This window comes from Lineus longissimus, chromosome 13 (genome assembly GCF_910592395.1).
Source record: "Lineus longissimus chromosome 13, tnLinLong1.2, whole genome shotgun sequence".
Lineage (NCBI taxonomy): Eukaryota > Metazoa > Nemertea > Pilidiophora > Heteronemertea > Lineidae > Lineus > Lineus longissimus.
In genome coordinates this window covers 9,452,112-9,473,050 of record NC_088320.1, presented here as the reverse complement: position 1 = coordinate 9,473,050, position 20,939 = coordinate 9,452,112, and the positions used below count along the sequence as shown (strand labels likewise).

General features: G+C 41.3%; 1 protein-coding gene and 1 long non-coding RNA gene across 2 annotated transcripts; both read right to left on the bottom strand.

Moving 5' to 3' along the window:
* Window positions 1–363: 363 nt before the first annotated feature.
* LOC135498393 (uncharacterized) lies at window positions 364–4,438 on the bottom strand. The gene is made up of 4 exons (XM_064788650.1): window positions 4,221–4,438; window positions 3,016–3,157; window positions 577–1,710; window positions 364–392 (listed from the first exon to the last, which is right to left on the bottom strand). The coding sequence occupies exons 1-4, from the start codon at window positions 4,287–4,289 to the stop codon at window positions 364–366; spliced, it is 1,374 nt and encodes a 457-aa protein (XP_064644720.1). The 5' UTR covers window positions 4,290–4,438.
* Window positions 4,439–8,982: 4,544 nt separating this feature from the next.
* Window positions 8,983–10,036, bottom strand: LOC135497765 (uncharacterized). Its single transcript, XR_010448953.1, has 3 exons — window positions 9,950–10,036; window positions 9,392–9,454; window positions 8,983–9,074 (listed from the first exon to the last, which is right to left on the bottom strand). It is a non-coding gene; the product is annotated as an uncharacterized LOC135497765 (long non-coding RNA).
* Between the last annotated feature and the right edge of the window lie 10,903 nt (window positions 10,037–20,939).

Here is a 20,939-nt window from a genome sequence, read left to right as displayed (position 1 = left end):
TTACCATTGGATGTGAGGTGTTTTGATGGACCTGGTAAACACCTCCTTGACCCAGACTATGGTTTTTGATGAATCTCCCAACATCTTCAGCAGTCATGACACTTGTGGAGGGCACTCCCATCGAACCAGAATCCATCCTGACATATATCCCTGGCGATGTGATTTTGATGGTTATATAGTGTTCAGAATGGCTGAGATGAACGATCCATCCAATTGTATTTTTTTCACCAAGCAAACAATTTTGGACAATTTCTAATGGTTGTACAGCACTCACGACATCTCTCCGCAGTCTTGTACAAGTGTAATTTCTTCTCTGAAGACATATATCCATAACCTCAAAGTTGTAGAAGCCTTCTATGTCTCTCACAGGAAGAACTCTGGTTGTTGGCTGCCTGAATGATGCCAGCCACATCTCATCAGCAATGTCATCCATCTCGTTTATTGGCACTGGGAACGTGCCATCATCATGATATCCCAGGAGATTATTGACAGCACATGTAGCACAGTAGTTGGAGTTTCCCTGGCATTGCATGTAGCGATCCTGAACCACTCCACCATGCACCAAATGCTGCCTGCCTGACCTGAAGAGCGTCTCGCTAGCATATATGATGTTAAGTAGAAGGGCCGTTGTATCCTCAGGGTCAAGTGTTGATGATAAACGTTGGGTAAAGCCTACTAGTTTCTCTCTCAAGTCGATGAGTCTTTGAAGGCCTCGCCGATCTGCCCCTGTTGTAATAGTATGGGTCTTTTCTAAAATTGCAGACGTTTGGGGATGAACTCCATGATCTTGGACATCCCTGGCTCGTGACCTATCTTCGTTACTAGTACTCTGTTTTGTTGGCAGACTTGGTCTAGCTGCTGTGTCACTGGGCAGAGTTTCTTTATTTTGGGGGAGAATGCCTTGAGCACCTGACGAGCTGTGATTTATATCTTCACTTGTAGGCCTCGGACGAGCTCTTCTACTTGTGCGCAATGGTGGCCCTGCGGCTCTTCTTGCAGTTACATCTGACTCTGCTGGTTCACCGTTGGTAGGCCTACTCCCTGACATCAGCTGGGTGTCTTCTTGATGGATGACCTGGCCCAACTGGTTGAAAGACAGTCTGTTGCAGACATCTCTCTGGCCTTGGATGATGGTTTTGCTGAGCTGTTCATTGTGCAGGTGCAAAATCAACCTGCACATGAAGACATGGCTAACTGGTGACATCTGGTTCAGAAAGTAGAGGTCCCTCTTCATTGAATTGAAAAGTTGCTCTACTTTCTGAGTATTCGTGTACCCAGCAAATCCAGATAGCAGTGAGATGTTTCTCAGCTTTTCCCTTTCCCTCTTACAATTACCCTGGTGGAACCAGTCATACAGCGCATAATGGGATGAAGAATGGGACACTGGGTGGCCGTTGGTTGTTTCGCTTTCATCATACTCAACAGTAGTAGCATCATCAAGGTCCGGCAGATCGAACATTAATCCCTCCTTTGCCATAGCAATGTTTTGAGGTGTTGGAGCTCTTAGACGACCCTCATTCGGACTGAAGAAACCCGCCTCCGTTCTATTGCCATGAGCTGCCAATAGGTGTGCTATATCTATTACAGAGATATTTGGGCGGTGCTTCATGGAGCGAAGTAGATCCATGTAATCGCGCGGGCTTTCTGACCTCAGCAGATTCTTCATGCTGTAAACTATGCCATGGGGACAAGCACCAATAACCAGTCCACCTGCAAAATAATGTACGTCAAGCGTGAGGTTTGTGATAATTTTGAGAGTGGGTTGCTGATATGGAAAGTTTTCAGATTCAATTTTAGAAGATCTGCTCATTACTTTGAACTTTGTGATCTTGATGTAGGTCAAGTTTTAGCCTATTTACTTATAATCATCTTAGCTTGGCAGTTGTTTCATTCGACAATAATGTGGTTTGATTCCTGCCATGGTCATTTGTATCAAACAGATTTTGATAGTTTTTTTCTTTAAAGGGGGACTATAGGCAGGGGCAGGCGGGTTAAATTGGCCATCTTCAAGTGACTAATATGCACAGTTAGGGCACTAGGCTATATCTGACTCGGCGCTATTTAAATGTATTCCTTGTACAAGCGTGAATTGGCAACTTCGTGTAAATTTATCTTGCCTATCTAGGTGCTGGCTATAGTGTCCCTTTTAACAATAGTGGCAATACACATCTGTTTCATCTTCAAGCTATATTGCATGCTAATGCTAGTGCGCCATGTTATAAACACCCTCTAGATATGATATTGATAGACTACCAGCAGGCCACAATGGCGCTACTGTAATCACTAACACTACAGACTGCTGGATGTGGAGCATCGGTCACATCAATTTATTCACAATCACATAGTGTATATTCTAACCTTGCGACCTCGCATGAAAATTGGACAAAGTCAAATGCCTTCTCATCAGGAAGGCCCTGAAAGCACGCCGTCGGTTTTAATAATAGCAAAAACTTGAAAATATTTTGCATCTTAAAAACTACAAAAAAAACCAGGCACATGCTCCTATAATCATCACAGAATCTAATTGTTTTACTTTGTCAATGGGCAATTTGCAAGAGGCCACTTTGAAACTGAAAACAGTACAGATGGCAATAACCAGTTTTTGCGCGAAAAGAAAGAGTGAAAATAACGACTTCATGGCCTGTCGGGTAAGACGGTAGGGATCAAGGGCTGAAGGTCTCAAGTTCAAACCCGCTTGACATGCTTGAGGAATAATACTTTTCTCATTTTTTTCTTTTCACTGGATCTCCTCTGTGACCTGTCTCATCAATGAACTTGTTGTTTGTGCTATCAAGTGAGACCTGTCACTGGGTGTCAATCAATATCATGTTTCAAGTAGAGTTGAACGTTTGGTGTAGGGCGTTTGTGTTTTCTAACTTGGCCGCTTGGGGTTAAGCTTTAAAGTGAGATGATGGTTTTCTGCTCCGATTCTTTGCACATCAATTCAACATCAATGTCAACTGATGCTAAGGGCTGATAAAACAAATTTTTTGTAAGTTAAGTATAGTATATTACCAGAAGTTCCAAAAACCTTCTCATACGCTAGATCTAGTTGTCCTCTTGTGATTGCTTTTTCCCGTATTTGAACCACCATATCAGCAGCTGAGCCTTTAGGTTGGATTCCAACTTCCCTGCATATTCTTCTTATGGCAGTGACCTAAAAGTAATAAGAATTGTTAGAAATGAGATATTTTAGCCTCCAAATAAGATTGAATCCATGTGGGAGGGATTGCGAAAATTTCTCGACGCAATGAGCCAAGAAATAAACCCATGTACATATTGTCCTTTATGTGAGCACTTAGGGCCTACTAGGATAAAAATACCTCTAAAATGCTTAATTTTGCCCCAAGTTTGCAAATTCAAAAATCCACTGAGAGCCAGATCTTTCCATTCCTGCAACACATTTAGCATTTAGCTTGTTAAGGAAGAAGAAAAAGTATGAAACACGCCTCTTGGCATCCTTGCAAAATACAAGCCGGCGTCTCTGACCTCATGTACGTTTCCATTTTTTCCAATTCGGCTTCTCACGTTTGCAGGCTGGCAAGGTAAAATGCAAAGAGAAAGGCCTTTTTTTCTTGTGACTGTCATGATTGATTAATAATGACAATAAATGTTGGTTATTTGTATTAACGCTCTCCATTACGATTTGCTGTGAAGGTGCTACTAACAGCTGTTTTTTCACAGATTTTGTCCCTTGAACAGCCAACACTTCACATGTAGGTGCTTCCAATGTTCTGCTGGTTAATAACTGAATGCAGAATTCAACTTTAGCAACACATGACAAGCCTTGCTGAACATTTCCACAGGGGAAGATACGAAGCAACTGATTATTGTCCGCTAACATCTTGTAGGTATACACAACATCGATCTTCATCACATCTCCAAGTGGCAAAGTGTAGATGTTAAAAAGGACTTATGGCCAAGTTTGCCCTTTAAGACAATTTCAACCACTGTGATTTCCGCCCCAGACCAGAAATAATGCAATTTGACCTCAGGGTGTGATTTGGCAAAGTCTGTCAAACAAAAAATCCTGTCATTCATCCACATGTGATATACAATTTTGGAGATGGTATACATGTATCATTACTCAGGACTTCTCATGTTTGACATGACATATCAGACCAACATAAAATTAAAACACAGGTTTCATGTAAGAAACCCAGAGTTGGTATTCCTTTAAATGGCAGAAGTGGTAATACACAGTATAACAAAAAACTCACCCTTTCATCCTGCAGTAACCGACTGACAATTTCCTCTGGTACTACTTCGCCATTTTCATCATCAGTCATTGAAGGAGTGCACTTCTTGTGTTCTGTGTTGAACACTAGCTGACTTGAACGTGTTCTTTCACCAATCCATGGGCTCCAATTATCATAGTTAGGAACAATCTCAGGATGAGCTGATTTACCTGAAAATGCATAAAACCTTTCAGTTGAACTGAACTCAGTTCCTTTCATGGACTTTAAAATTCCACAACTGTCACTTAATTCTCCTGGCCAGCTGGTTCCAAATTCTAAGTTTTTGTTAAATACTGATGATGTTTATGTTCATTGTATTCTTCTTTGAGCTCAGGAAGATGGGGATATACGTGTATATGGATCAGTCCACTCAGCAATTAAAAAAAATAAACTTTTCCATTCTATTTCTAATTCCAAAATTTGAATGAACAGCTAGGGCTTTAATAGCCTATGCTGTTCCCCGAGTGCCATTCATTAAAACTTTCAAATAAGCAATTGAAAATTTGTTCTATGATCTACTGAGATTCTCCATCACAGATGCATTGATAGCCCTTGGCCTTGATAGAATTGCTGATGATCAATCCTGTTATAGATCAATTGATGGGAACTTTTGCCTGTGTAATTACATCTACACTGTAGGCTTCAGGAAATATGTCTCAAATTATATGAGCTTGACCTACTTATACCTGAAATGTACATGTAGGTCATATTGACCACACTTTAGTCACCATATTCAATAGTTTGACCTTTCAGACCTTGAAAAACAGGTCAAACTGCTAAGTGCTCCACGGTGATGTCAGAAAGTTTACACTGTAGACCTTGCACTGTAGAGGGTTTTTTCAAGATGGAAAATTATTTTACCTTTTGTAACTGACTTGCTGAACATATTTGATTCCACCCCCAACCAGAAGTCTCTGATGTTGACACGGTCAGGCGTTTCGGCATTTGGAGGTTTTATGTCTGAAACTGAATTAGCAAATCGTATTACAGTTAGCAAATATAAGCGAGCCTTTGAGCATAGCGGAGGGGCAAAAAGGAAACCTAACACCTGCATGTTAGGCAAGATCAGGCTGAAAATAATCTAATGTCGTTGGGATGCATAAATTAAATGGACTGTATGAGGCTGAAGGGAACCACAATTCTTCACAGCCATGCTAGTTGCTGAGTGGTAACTTATGGATTGGGCTTACAGTATAATTTTCACCTAACAAAGCCACTGTCTGCTACTTAATTCAGACCCCAAGCTATTATTGCTACTTTCTGCAGCGCCACTCATGTTCAACTCATGTCCACCGTAGCAGGATGTAAAAGTTGCACTACGATTCAGCTGAAAAATGTTTGTACACTTTTGGCGCACATCTCCTGTTTGGATTCATTTCATCATTGGACTCCTTAGTTGCTCTGATATTTGAATTTTAAAAAACCCCTAAACAATCAGTTCGACTCGGCGACATAGCCTTTCACACAATGTTCTACCATATGGGTTTTAATGGTTAAAATTCAAGCATCAGGTATCTCCACGACCGAGTCAAGAATGCCCCCTATCCACTGGCAACAACACACAAAAACTAGGATCCTTTCCCCCAACTGATATAGATTTTCTTTACCTGCGAGTCGAAATGAGGTCTTCCTCAGTCCATCCCAAACTAAAGTCACTGGGTGATGACCACAGAGCACACAATAAAAGTTGTAGGAGTGTTCTGTAAGGCACTCAAATAGCAAATAGGCTTGAACAACATCATTGCTTTTGATTGTTTCTCCTATAAGATCTTCTAGCATTCCTACACAGCGGCTGATGGCAACGTGGTTCTGGAATTATAGAATGGGCATAAGGGGCAATATCTGGTGGGATGAGTGTAACTGTCACCCCCCCCCCCCCCCCCCCACATGTATATCTTGGCCTCACTCAAAATTTGGATACAATCACAAGTTCAAGCACATGATTCTCATGAGTCTTTCAATGTGATATTACCGCTGTCACAACCCACCAAAAGACTTAATTATTAGCCATATTTCTTGATGTGTCATTCCCAGAGGAAAAAGATCAGAAATGAATGACCACGTACAAGGCTAGGCCGAGATTGGCATCTATTTTGAACATTTACCTTAAGTCCTGCCCGTATGAAAAGGCACACATCCAATCCTAAAAAGAGGGAATCATTGTAGTTGTGGAATCCTTCTGACCATTCTTGATACCGATATGACATCTTACACCTCAGGCAGTGCTTCACATACACATAGACATCTGTAGAAAAATAACTTATAGATTGATATTGATGTCAGATGCTCATAATATCTACTCAAATTTCTCCCCCCTTCAAAGAAGCTTCAAGCTCTTAATGCACAGTCGACGCCAGCATCCTCACTTTTCCTCATATCAACTACATCCGAGGTGACAAGTCCATTGACAACAATCTTTGTTACGTAGCCGTCGACGTAGGGCGACTCAATATTACCCTGGCATGTTTTTTTTAATATCAGTTACAAACACAGGCTTTATTCACCAGTCCACTTCCATATGAAAAAATGGACATAATCATTGGACTATTTGTTCTCAGCCCAGTTGTTCAAAAGACCTTATCTCTCTTTCATTTACATATGATTTAGTGACATCAAAAAAGTGGATATTCAATACTGCATCAGTCAATCCAGAGAAATCTTTATGAAAACTAGATTTGTTATATTTGCAGCAATTATGGAGAAATTAAAGAAGGAATTTCTTTCTGAACCATCCAGGATGGCCCTTTCACCATTTAATGAATTCAGCTTAAGATATTTTGCCTCTTGAAACCACTTATATCTCTGATAGAAGTGACAAACCATTGCAAGTCATTTTTTAAAATTGATACATGTAATAGATAGGATGAAACGCTTGTTCTTTACCTTTGATGATCCTATCTTTAAGGATTATCTGTCCTTTCCTTGAGCACAACTGAGGCTCACTCAATGCACAGTGGCAATTTTGGCAGGTCATTTCACGAGGAACAACTGTCAGTGGCGATGATATATCACGGGCGACCTCACTGGCTTTTTCAATAGAGACCGGGTACTTTTTGAAAGAATCAATGTATGTATGCATCTTATCCAGCATCCCTGGTGCAGTTGGAGGATATGCTACTAGTTGGCTTACGTCTTCGCTTTCCGCAATCTCTATTCCCTCTACTCCGTCTTCAACTCTCCCTTCATCTTCTTCTTCCTCATCCCTTTGAATTAATTCAGGCATCTCTTGATAAATTGTCCATTTACACAACACCTTGTGAATGCAGCCCCGCCTCTGCCGACAGCAGCGGCAGTTCCATACTTTAGTTTCTTTGTTGAACACTACAACAGTTCTGCTAAATAAACTCCAGTATCTTGTTTTTCCAGAAAACACCGAAAATAATACAAACTTCTGTGTCCCCTTTAGAGGGGGTAATTGTGTCACTATAGGTGTATTGTTCCGTAATGCTGTTTCTCTTATTTCTAGTGCTTCCCTCTGCCTTTCCCTTGTAATGAAACTTGCCTCTACCATCTCACCAAGTTTTGATTCATCTAATTGTGGGGAAACCCCATCAACAGAGTATGTCGTCGATCGCAAATGCTTGCATTCAAATGAGGCATTTCCCCCTCTTATAGCCGCTTTTTTTGTTTCCGAACAGATTGCGTCTTCACATGTGGATGTTGCTCCCATTCCACTCGTAAGTTTTATCACGTGCAATGGATATAGGAGTCCACTCATAGTTTTTGACACACAGAATATTCCTTTTGGACCATCTACCTTAACGGCATAGTGATGATGTTCTGAATAAATGTCCTTTTTTCTTGTCGTATGGGTTTCAAGATGTTTCTTAAAACCTGCAGCATTTATGTGGCGTCCACACTCATTGCATTGTTTTTTTCTTTGCTCAGCTGTTGGCCTTTGGATTTCTGGAGCACAGCTGGAAGTAGGAAAGAAATACATCAATATCTAGTTGCTGAAATTACAGTGTACAGTAGAACCTCCCTTAAGAGTGGACACCTCTCTATTAAGCCCAATGCTGCATTTCATCCTGAATTGGTCAGTTACGCTGAATCCTGACCCCTGTACTCACAGGACACATGACATAAGAAAACATTTGTCAGTTGTAAGTTGTCGAGAGGTTCTACTGTATTTTTCAACTTACCACAAATAACAATTACAGTACTTTACCAAAGCAACAAAGCCATGAATGATCCTATGAGTATCTGATTATCTGTTTATCTAGAAAGTATACCGTAACTTGTCTGATATCTGAAATATATAATCTCTGTAATTCGTCACTTTATTCTGGAATCACGAGATGGTATCGAGCATGGATTATGTTATGAAGTCCAAGTCGCGAACAAGTTGTTGCAATCTGCGTTTTAGGCTAGAGGTGAAACCATGAATCGTGTGGCCAATTTTCAAATCGCAAACTGCTCCTACTTTACATTTTCTTTTCATATCACATATGAAAAGAAAATCTAGGAGCAGTCTCTAGGTAGAGCATTTGCGTCCTCTTGATGGACAGACAGACGCTGACAAAAGTGACATACCACATGGCCTTGCTGCTAGCCATGGGAAAAAAACAAGCCAGTTTGGGTGGATGGAACTCAAAAATAATTGGTTATTCTGCTTGCCTCTCAAAGTAAGTATGATCTACAGCATTTGCTTTTTCTCTTAGACCCTCTCGACAATGACTGCCATCTTCTCCGCAACCAGTGTTTCCTTGATCTTGATCGGCACCTATAGTTGTTGATCTTAGACCCTCTTGACTACTACTCCCATCATCTCCACAACCAGTGTTTCCTTGATCTTGATCGGCACCTATAGTTGTTGATTGTGGGTAGTTTCTTTGTCTGAAAGCAATCATTAATACTATAATACATGTAGTCATATCAAACTATAAAACAAGTACTGATTAGAACTTAAGCTATGGTTGCTATCTCAATGGCATTGATTGATTATTATTGGCATTGATTTTTAACATACTGATATTCTGGAGAAAAATATCTATAGAGGTCCCAAGAGGTGATAAACTTGGTTACCTAAACAATACCAGCACTAATAAATCTATGTCATAAATATCATTTCCACAAGAGATATCTTGAAACTTTACTCTGTAGGAGGGACTGCAGTAACGGGGGAAGGGGAGGGGCTGATTGTTAAAACTTACCTTGTCAGATCTACATTCCTTGGTTCTTCTACCTGAAGATGAGGAGTTCTAGTTTCTGGTCTGCTGAAACAAAAAGGCTCTCAAAGTTAGAGGTGGGTAAGCACTGAGATAATTTCAAGATCTCAATATAGTTTTACAGAAACCAAATAATACAGTATGGGTAAATGCCAAAACATTGGGACATCCAAAGTCAAGAAATAGGAACATGTTGAAATTTAAGGATAGCTGTCCCTAAATTTTTCTCCTATTATCACACTTTGCTTTCTGAATATTGTTAGCCAATACTAATTTTCTGGGGCAGGACCCTATCTTTGCAATTGCCACTTCCATCCAACCTATACAGAGCTAAAGTAAACACAAAAATTGACGTATTTAGAATTAACCTGTCCAATTATATTAGAAAAATACTGCTTTCAAAATATTTTGTTTATTTTGAGACTGAAAATCAAATTTCAATACTGACTTTTGTAAAAGATCACAATTCTGAATAGATGGTACTGATTTTTTTATAATGTTCATGTCCTGGAACAAGAGGAAAATAATGAAATCCAGGGCTACCTGCTGTCTTTCCTTTGACATTTCTGAATGTGCTTGTTGAAGTAGTCTTTCCGTACAAAAGTTTTTTCACAACAGGGGCAGTGAAAATGGGACTCTTCCTGACTGGTTTCTGTACAGGTATGTGGCAAACGGCATATGACAGAGTGTAAACCTAAAAAAAACAATTGCAAAATGTTTCAAAATAAATATACATACTATTACGTATAATATTGTATCTGTATGTTTTTACTGTACAGATATATACCCCCGAATGGGACCTTTCTGTAAATACAAACAGGGATGTTATATTTGGAGCATTGCACTGAAAATAAAATGTAAATGAAAATAAAATGGCCATTGACCATGTGCTCACTTACTGTCACTTCAATGAAAATGAATAATAATAAGGTTACTGAAATGTTACATTATGCTAAAAAGTAAGTCAACAGTAATTCAAATATTGTAACCTATTTCACTTTCATTTTTACATTAATTAGATTGCCACTGCCAGTTATACCGCAACACTTTTAAAATGAAATTGCAACGAGCTGTTGTTCTTGCCTATTCTATTGGACCAGGGGTCAATATTATTAGAAATCGCTCAATGCACTATTTTGAGTCAAGCATTCTTGAACAACTAACAGTTCAAATTGCCTTCTACATCCTGAAATACATTATTTTGGTGGATTCAAATGTAGATAGAGATGCCCAATAATGACCAGACTTTTAGACTTTCAACAGTAACCACCCAGTGCTAATGTTGGTCAAAGTTAATATTATTTTAATATCTTGGTCAATGGTACAGTTAGAGCCATGGCAACTTCACCTATACATAGGTTGTTGAGGTAGCTCATTTCAATCATGCAATGACCTTGAAGGTCAAAGGTGAAGGTCAGGTGAAACTCACAATTTTTGAAATATCTCTGTCCATGGTATAGTTAGAGCCATGGCAAATTCATCTATTCTTAGGTTATTGCGATCACTCATTTCATTTATGCAATGACCTTGAAGATTCAAGGTCAAAGTCAATGTCAAACATGCTCTTGTCTTGTACAAGTACTTCTCCCAGATTACAAGGACAACCGAAGCTGGTCTTGTTGTTACTGAATATAACTACGTGGGAACCATATGACATTCACAATGTCTTCTTGTTTTCATTTGATTGGTTAATAATGAAGCACCCTTAGCAGCGCATTTTCAATGTTAGCCTGATGATGATAATAGGCCCTAAAACTTAAAAGCTAAAGCTAGGCTGGTTCCATTATTCCCGGTAGTCTGGCAAAGGTTCAGAATCCGTTGAATAAATTAATGGACCAGAATTACTCTTACTAGTCAAGTCTAACTGTGTAGTCTACGGCGAAGGCCAACCTGCCATTTTCTACATAGGCCCTAAGGGGGACTATGGGCAGGTGCTAGAGGGTCAAATTTGTGGTCTTCCCAGGTGAATTAAGGGATTGTCTCAACAATACCTTGAAACCTGAGAAGTGAAATTTTTTCACTACCGGTGGGTGGGTGGAGGGGGGGGGGGGGGGCCCCACAGTTACACCGTCACTATTACGCTACCACACTGGTGCCACGCCTGACATGCCTGGTGACTGGCGTTGCAGCTCTTTCGTCACGAAACACTGCGGTCTCGAATAGAACAGATCCTACCAAAAAAGCTTTGAGATCCCGCGAAAAATACTTCCCTGATAGTACGTTCCTTGTGATCAATATTTAGGCTGCATTGATCTTGTGTGCTGACTTCATACAGTAGCCTAGGCCTAAACATATCGATTTAGTATCCGCCACACTGTGAGTGTCGTGATGCTGTGTTTCTAGCAACAAAAACGACGGCGTCACCACACCACACCCACTTGTCTGTATTGGTACGCTTCCCGATTTGGAATAATTTATGCGAACGGTGTCACGTGACTTAGAAGTGCCCCACGCACGTGTTTTTTGTACCGTAGGCTCGTTGGTTTTGACTTGGCGGGAAATCTGTTCGGGGAAATCCGAGAGAGAGTCGGGCCGTGGAAACCGCAAAAAAGCGGTCGTACCTCAAACAGACGTCTTCACATGTTTTTGTAAGCGGTCGTATGATCCACAGACGTTGGGTGGCGCTTTACATGTTTTTCGATGCGCGAGAAAACCCCGGCCGGGTCCAGACGGTCGGCATCAAGAGTCAAATGAGTAGCTTTTTGTTATCAGCCTGTTGGCAGCGCGGTTTAAGAAACTCCCAATAACATGTCAATACCAAAACAATTGCTTAATTAACACTCTGGCAAAAAGCCGACACTAGTTTTGTAGCTGGGTCCGAGTTTTATAGAGTCTTAGGTCTTAGATCTTAGTTTTCTAGACACCCCTCAACAGTCGACATTAAATTTCTCCTTGATGTATATCATCATTATAAGGCGCAAAAATACAATAATCCTGGGGTACCTCATCCTGAACCCAGGTCAACACAAAGCACTAGAACGTATGCGAGGGGAGGAGCGTATAGGGGAGACTGGGGCTAGTGGTCACGTGACAAATGCAGACTGCAGACTGCAGACCGCAGACTGTACAATATTATAAATGCAATTTTAGATCTAGCATCTAGCTTTTTGGCTCTATACAATAACACATTGTCTGTCGTCCATTGTCGTCGCATCCTGTGGCACGTTTCTTAACCGCTATGAACTCGAAACACGTGTTCCCCTAGGTAATGTGAACCCTGACACTGAATTGTCCGAGAATTCAACTTGGCCACCAGCTTTTGTGGTAGGTACTCTTAGCAATGATACATGCCTCACTTATCGTGCTGGTTTTCAAGGTCCCGTTTCCCGTTGGCCGTTTCAGTGTGTATATTTTTATCGCACTTTTCTTAACTGCTAAAGCGATGAACTTGAAACCATTAACCCCCTACATCAGTTTACCTGCTAAAGCTTTGAACTTGAAACCATTAACCCCCTACATCAGTTTATCTTTGACGCCAAATTTGGGCTCGATCTAAGGATAGACTTGGCCACCAGGAGGCCAAAACTGAAAACGTAGGAAGTGCAATATCTCTCTTATTAGTGACGTATTTTGGCAGGGACGCCTAGCAAGGTTGCATCGCTTGTCATACCATTTTTTTGATTAAATGACGAAAATTGGCTGTTAGAGTATAACTTTGGCATGTTTCTTAACGGCTGAAGCTATGAACCTGAAACAGGGTATACTGTAACCATGGAGGTATTCTTAATAATACCTCCATGCTGTAACCAAGTTTAATTTCGCGGCAGGTTTTTTTCGAGGATTTGCTAATTTTCAGTCTTAAATGTTTATTTTGCGCATTTTAATTTTGCGGATTTCTAACCAGGCAAATGTCTCATAATAGGGAAGACGATTTAAAAGGCCCTGTTTGATGCTCAGGTATTTTGGCAGGATTTGGTATTATTAACAGCAAGAGTTGTTACGAAAATAATAATCACATCCATGATTCAAGCTCTTCAAGATCTACTCTCTAGAAGTAACGCAGTCCGAGCTGCTGCTTTTAATGCAGCCCTCATGGCTAAAATTCATATGTATTTTGCCATCTCTGCCAGCTAGGTACCAATTTCCTTCTGTTCTGTGTCGTGGAGAAAAGCAAGCTGTGTTAAAACACTAAAACGAACCCATCCGAGAATCCAACCAGCGACCTCCTGATTATGATCATAAGAGCTATAATTGGAAATTCCTAACTACATGTGATTCATTTACTCTCACACTTCTTCAAAGGCAGCTTATTAGGCTATTAGCTAGGCAAACATTAAGCCAGGAAGAGCTCCGAAGGCATCATTACATAACCACAAGTGCTGATTGACAGGGTAAATCTAATCGAAGATAACAGAATGAATAAACCCAAACACACTATCAGACTCCCCTTGTTCATGTTGTTGATTTAGGTTTATTGAAGACACCAGCCTATTTGACTTTCCAAACAGGTGTTGTTAGGCCAAACCATAAAGGATTTTCTCAGCAAAAAAACTGTTGTATATACAGTCCTGGTCACAAGAGATATCCTTATTGATTAACGTGATGTAGGCCCTACGTACTACATCCGTGCGAACTGCACTTTAAATAGTGTGCAAGTGGATACACTTTTTTGTGCGTGTTTAACCGCAACCCTATGTGCCACTGGCGGTTGGTCTGTCGGGTATGATGATTATTATGATTATATAAAACAGTTTTGTCAAGTAAAAAAAGGAGTAGTCTGCAGTCTGCAGTCTGCATTTGTCACGTGACCGGGGCTAGTTTGCCTATACTATATTCAGGATAATGGTCATATTTATGTCACACAATCTTGAAAGGAATGAAACTAAATGGCCTCTGTGTGATACCAATAGGACTTGACCACAAATAAAACGCATTTTTGAATCGTTGTACCTTGATTTGTCCGACTAATTGAACGTTTAAAATGTCTTTTTGAAGTGAGCGAACGTTTCCCGCATCGGGGTATAGGCCCCGGGACATTATGCTTTAAAAACAATTGAAGAAGCTTTTCCCACTTGCATTGCCCCACTGTGGAGGGGGGGGGGCGAATGTGTCCCACGGGCACTTGGATTTTATGCCATGTATCAGAATGCTGGCATTGCATTTGTTTTTGTATTTGTATCATTCCACATTAGGTCGGCTAACAAGTCATGTAGGAACCATAATTATTTAGGACTTCTAATGCTTCATATCAAAAGAGGGTTTTCAAAATGTCCAAGATTTTGCACTTTGAGGGGCACAAAATTAACTTCTGCCCCCAAAATCTTTTAAAAGGGTCGGCCGGGTAGACGCACACAGCTCAGGTAAGAATTACAGAGACAAGACCACTAATGAATATTCATAGGTTGGAGGGTCGAGGCCTATCAATTAGACGAGTGCATGTTTTTTACTCTCAAGTACATATTTGGAGAGGTATTGAAAAAATATTTGCTGTGGCAAGTCTACAGATATAAATAAATTGTTTGGTAAAAAAAATAATTTTGAATTTCGACAACCTGGCCATGGGGGGGGGGGGGGGGGGTTCAAATTTGGAGTGAAAATGGCCGATATGGGTAAAAATGTCCACTTTTGTCAAACTTGTCAATTTAAAAAAAAATTTCCGTGGTCAATCACCAATTTAAATCGCACCAGTTACTCGCAAGACTAACCCGAATTTCAGTTTCACCACTTGACGCATTCTTTGATGCGTCGCGGTCAAACATTGACAATTTAACTGCTAAAAGGCGTAAAAAATCAATTGTGGTCTTGTCTCTACAAAGATGCGTGTAGTGGATTTCTTCATGCGATAATATGACCGAAAAAATACAACGGGGGTGGTTTTCGAAAAAAACGCAAGTGGCACACTATAGCCCCGGTCTCCCCTACGACTGACTCTGGATTTTCGAGGATGCGGACACCTGGATAGCACCTGTTTACGGTTGTGATGAATTCTCCTGCATGACGTAATACCCTAATACCCTGTTTGAATACAAAGGTGACTAAACCAACCTGAGATGATAGATTTCTCATAGAAGCGAATAATATTTCGATAGATCACAATTTTTACAGAAGAAATCAGGGCCGTAACCTATAGGGGGGGGGGGGGGGGGGGGCAAATAACCATACATCGTTCATTTTGAAATGCACAGAAAGGGTTATAGATTTTGCTCCCAAAATGTAATTTCTCATAAAAATCGTTCGTACAATGTATCCCGACATGTACAGAAGAGTCAGAAGAAACAAGCCCGGTGGAAAAACAGGGGTGTAGCTATAGCTCTTTCGTCTTGGGGGGGGGGGGGGGCAAAAGGCTCTCTGGGGAGGGGGCAAAATGACCCTTTTGACATTTTTCTCCCAAGATCACGGTCAAAAACACATATACCGTACTTTGGTGTCCTCTGGGGGCATGTGCCCCCTGCCCCCCCCCCCCGCTACCCTGAAAAAGTTATAAAAAGTTAACTTACCCGCGGGGTTTGCTGGACATCTGTGGTTCCAGTGATATTTCAATACATGTTTGAAGATATTGCTTCTTCTGGCAGGCTTATATTTATAAGCGGGACACAGCGGACAGTGATACTTAGTGACACCTCCGGGACAACAGCCAGAATCCGTGCATCTTGTCACAAGGGCTTCTAAATCCTGCAATGACCTGAAAGCCATACTGCACTATTTTACTTATAACTCAAATGACACTCAAAGTCGAGGAACGTGATATATTTCATCCAAACACTTTTGAAAGTCCATGGTTATCGTCCAGAAGTAGATCGAGAGCAGCATGCAGAGCCGGAATCCAGAGTATTGTGACAATATTAGGAATTGCTGCAATTCTTATATCTCTCTAGCCCTGGTCAACCCAGACACCCAGGATCGTTAACCGTTATGAGTTTCAACACCTCCCTTCTTAATTGCTCCTTTCCATTGTTTCATAATCTTTATCTCTTAAGCTGTTTGACCCCTTTTATGATCTTCCTGATTAGCAGCTGGCTACTAGGTCCCTGCCCTTGGCCCTGTCTGATAATCTTGTATTGATGCTGCTGTGTACTGATTGGTTGTTTCCTTAATTACTGAGTGCTCGTTGGCTCGGAGCCTGATATGTGGGCTAGGCTATTTACCATAGTAAATGATGATGTTCAGATGTTTTAAGTAAGTCCTGGCAGATCCAGAAAGCCAGCCTTCACGCTTTGTAGCTAAACAAGACATCTCTCTTGAAAAGCGCCAGAGCATTTTAATTGACTTCACCCTCTGTAGCCAAACAAGACATTTCTCTTGAAAAGCGCCAGAGTATTTTAATTGACTTCACCCTTGATCTTATGGCATGGTAAGATTCCTTTATATCAACTCTTGTTGATTCTTTGTGGTGCACCTTATTTTGTAATGCTTCAGTGTCGGTTGTAGATGAGAAGTAAGAGTGACATGGATGATAAATAATGTAAATACATATCTTAGTTGGTTTAGTCTTTGGGTTCGAGTTCAGAGTTGCAAGAAGTTTATACGGTGACAAAATATAATAAGCCCTTTTACCGCTACAGTATCAATGGTGAATTTTACCTTTCGCCGTAAGACCACGAAACACGTGGGTGGTTTTATTGGGGGTCGTCTCAATAAAGAGGTCTTCTCGTTGTACAACGTCCAATCTTAAAGGGGGACTATAGGCAGGCGCAGGGGGGGGGGGTGAACTGGCCATCTTCAGGTGACTGATATACACAGTAAGGGCACTGGGCCATGCATGTTATATTTATAGAACTGAATATATTCCTCGTAGTTTCGACATACTGTTAGATGTGAAAACCCCTATTGGCGACAGTTCAGATAACCAAGTCGATCGCTGCTGGGGACTCCCAGCATGTCTCCCGCTATGGTTTCAGTAATTGTTACCAATAATCAGTCAACACTCTTCAGATAAGCAAGTTGGTCGCTGCTGGGTATGCTCAATGTGTCTCCTCTCAGATAACAGTTATTATTGCCATGAATAAGTTACTACTGCTCAGATAACCAAATTGATCGCTACTGGGGACCCTCATCCTCGAAAATCCAGAGTCAGTCGTATCCTCCTTCCCTCGCACACGCTACTGGAGCTCGGTCGTTAGTACTGAGTGTTGGCCTGGAGTTCAGGATGGGGGCCCGATCCCTAAGGATAACAGTGATTATTGCCATGAATCAATAACTACTGCTCAGATAACCAAGTTGATCGCTGCTGGGGACCCTCAGCATGTCACCTCTATGACAACAATAGTGATTACCAATAATCAGTCAACACTCTTCAGATAAGCAAGTTGATCGCTGCTGGGGACGCTCATTGTGCCTCCTTTCAGATAACAGTTATCATTGCCATGAATCAATCACTACTGCTCAGATAGTCAAGTTGATCGCTGATGGGGACCCTCAGCAAGGCTCCTCTATGATAACAGTAGTTATTACCAAAAATCAGTCAACACTGTTCAGATAACCAAGTTCATCGCGAACCAAGTTGATCGCATCGCTGCTGGGGACCCTCAGCATGTCACCTCTATGAAAACAGTAGTTATTACCAAAAATCAGTCAACACTGTTCAGAATGGATAACCAAGTTGATCGCTGCTGGGGACTCTCAGTGTGTCTCCTTAAGGATAACAACGATTACTGCCAATTATCTATCGAGACTATCCAGAAAACCAAGTTGATCGCTGCTGGGGACCCTCAGTGTGTCTCCTTAAGGATAACAACGATTACTGCCAATTATCTATCAAAACCATTCAGATAACCAAGTTGATCGCTGCTGGGGACCCTCAGTGTGTCTCCTTAAGGAAAACAACGATTACTGCCAATTATCTATCAAGACTATCCAGAAAACCAAGTTGATCGCTGCTGGGGACCCTCAATGTGTCTCCTTAAAGATAACAATGATTACTGCCAATTATCTATCAAAACTATCCAGATAACCAAGTTGATCGCTGCTGGGGACCCTCAGTGTGTCTCCTTAAGGATAACAGTGATTACTGCCAATTATCTATCAAGACTATCCAGATAACCAAGTTGGTCGCTGCTGGGGACCCTCAGTGTGTCTCCTTAAGGATAACAGTGATTACTGCCAATTTTCTATCAAGACTATTCATATAACCAAGTTGATCGCTGCTGGGGACCCTCAGTGTGTCTCCTTAAGGATAGCAGTGATTACTGCCAATTATCTATCAAGACTATCCAGATAACCAAGTTGATCGCTGCTGGGGACCCTCAGTGTGTCTCCTTAAGGATAACAGTGATTACTGCCAATTATCTATCAAGACTATTCATATAACCAAGTTGATCGCTGCTGGGGACCCTCAGTGTGTCTCCTTAAGGATAGCAGTGATTACTGCCAATTATCTATCAAGACTATCCAGATAACCAAGTTGATCGCTGCTGGGGACCCTCAGTGTGTCTCCTTAAGGATAACAGTGATTACTGCCAATTATCTATCAAGACTATTCATATAACCAAGTTGATCGCTGCTGGGGACCCTCAGTGTGTCTCCTTAAGGAAAACAACGATTACTGCCAATTTTCTATCAAGACTATCCAGATAACCAAGTTGGTCGCTGCTGGGGACCCTCAGTGGGATAACAGTGATTACTGCCAATTATCTATCAAGACTATTCAGATAACCAAGTTGATCGCTGCTGGGGACCCTCAGTGTGTCTCCTTAAGGATAACAACGATTACTGCCAATTTATCTATCAAGACTATTCAGATAACCGAGTTGATCGCTGCTGCGGACCCTCAGTGTGTCTCCTTAAGGATAGCAGTGATTACTGCCAATTATCTATCAAGACTATCCAGATAACCAAGTTGATCGCTGCTGGGGACCCTCAGTGTGTCTCCTTAAGGATAACAGTGATTACTGCCAATTATCTATCAAAACTATCCAGATTACCAAGTTGATCGCTGCTGGGGACCCTCAGTGTGTCTCCTTAAGGAAAACAACGATTACTGCCAATTATCTATCAAGACTATTCAGATAACCAAGTTGATCGCTGCTGGGGACCCTCAGTGTGTCTCCTTAAGGATAACAACGATTACTGCCAATTTATCTATCAAGACTATTCAGATAACCAAGTTGATCGCTGCTGGGGACCCTCAGTGTGTCTCCTTAAGGAAAACAACGATTACTGCCAATTTTCTATCAAGACTATCCAGATAACCAAGTTGGTCGCTGCTGGGGACCCTCAGTGGGATAACAGTGATTACTGCCAATTATCTATCAAGACTATTCAGATAACCAAGTTGATCGCTGCTGGGGACCCTCAGTGTGTCTCCTTAAGGATAACAACGATTACTGCCAATTTATCTATCAAGACTATTCAGATAACCAAGTTGATCGCTGCTGGGGACCCTCAGTGTGTCTCCTTAAGGATAGCAGTGATTACTGCCAATTATCTATCAAGACTATCCACATAACCAAGTTGATCGCTGCTGGGGACCCTCAGTGTGTCTCCTTAAGGATAACAGTGATTACTGCCAATTATCTATCAAGACTATCCAGATAACCAAGTTGATCGCTGCTGGGGACCCTCAGTGTGTCTCCTTAAGGATAACAGTGATTACTGCCAATTATCTATCAAGACTATCCAGATAACCAAGTTGATCGCTGCTGGGGACCCTCAGTGTGTCTCCTTAAGGAAAACAACGATTACTGCCAATTTTCTATCAAGACTATCCAGATAACCAAGTTGGTCGCTGCTGGGGACCCTCAGTGGGATAACAGTGATTACTGCCAATTATCTATCAAGACTATTCAGATAACCAAGTTGATCGCTGCTGGGGACCCTCAGTGTGTCTCCTTAAGGATAACAACGATTACTGCCAATTTATCTATCAAGACTATTCAGATAACCAAGTTGATCGCTGCTGGGGACCCTCAGTGTGTCTCCTTAAGGATAACAACGATTACTGCCAATTTATCTATCAAGACTATTCAGATAACCAAGTTGATCGCTGCTGGGGACCCTCAGTGTGTCTCCTTAAGGATAGCAGTGATTACTGCCAATTATCTATCAAGACTATCCAGATAACCAAGTTGATCGCTGCTGGGGACCCTCAGTGTGTCTCCTTAAGGATAACAGTGATTACTGCCAATTATCTATCAAGACTATTCATATAACCAATTTGATCGCTGCTGGGGACCCTCAGTGTGTCTCCTTGAGGATAACAACGATTTCTGCCAATTATCTATCAAGACTATCCAGAAAACCAAGTTGATCGCTGCTGGGGACCCTCAGTGTGTCTCCTTAAAGATAACAATGATTACTGCCGATTATCTATCAAAACTATCCAGATAACCAAGTTGATCGCTGCTGGGGACCCTCAGTGTGTCTCCTTAAGGAAAACAACGATTACTGCCAATTATCTATCAAAACTATCCAGATAACCAAGTTGATCGCTGCTGGGGACCCTCAGTGTGTCTCCTTGAGGAAAACAACGATTTCTGCCAATTATCTATCAAGACTATCCAGAAAACCAAGTTGATCGCTGCTGGGGACCCTCAGTGTGTCTCCTTAAAGATAACAATGATTACTGCCAATTATCTATCAAAACTATCCAGATTAC

Coding starts and splice junctions, on each gene's coding strand:
- LOC135498393 (XM_064788650.1), bottom strand. CDS start 4,289: ATGACTGATGATGAAAATGGCGAAGTAGTACCAGAGGAAATTGTCAGT. Junction 1,711..3,015: donor GAAGGTTTTTGGAACTTCTG/GTAATATACTAT, acceptor ATTATTTTGCAG/GTGGACTGGTTATTGGTGCT. Junction 393..576: donor CGAGACGCTCTTCAGGTCAG/GCAGGCAGCATT, acceptor GGCATCATTCAG/GCAGCCAACAACCAGAGTTC.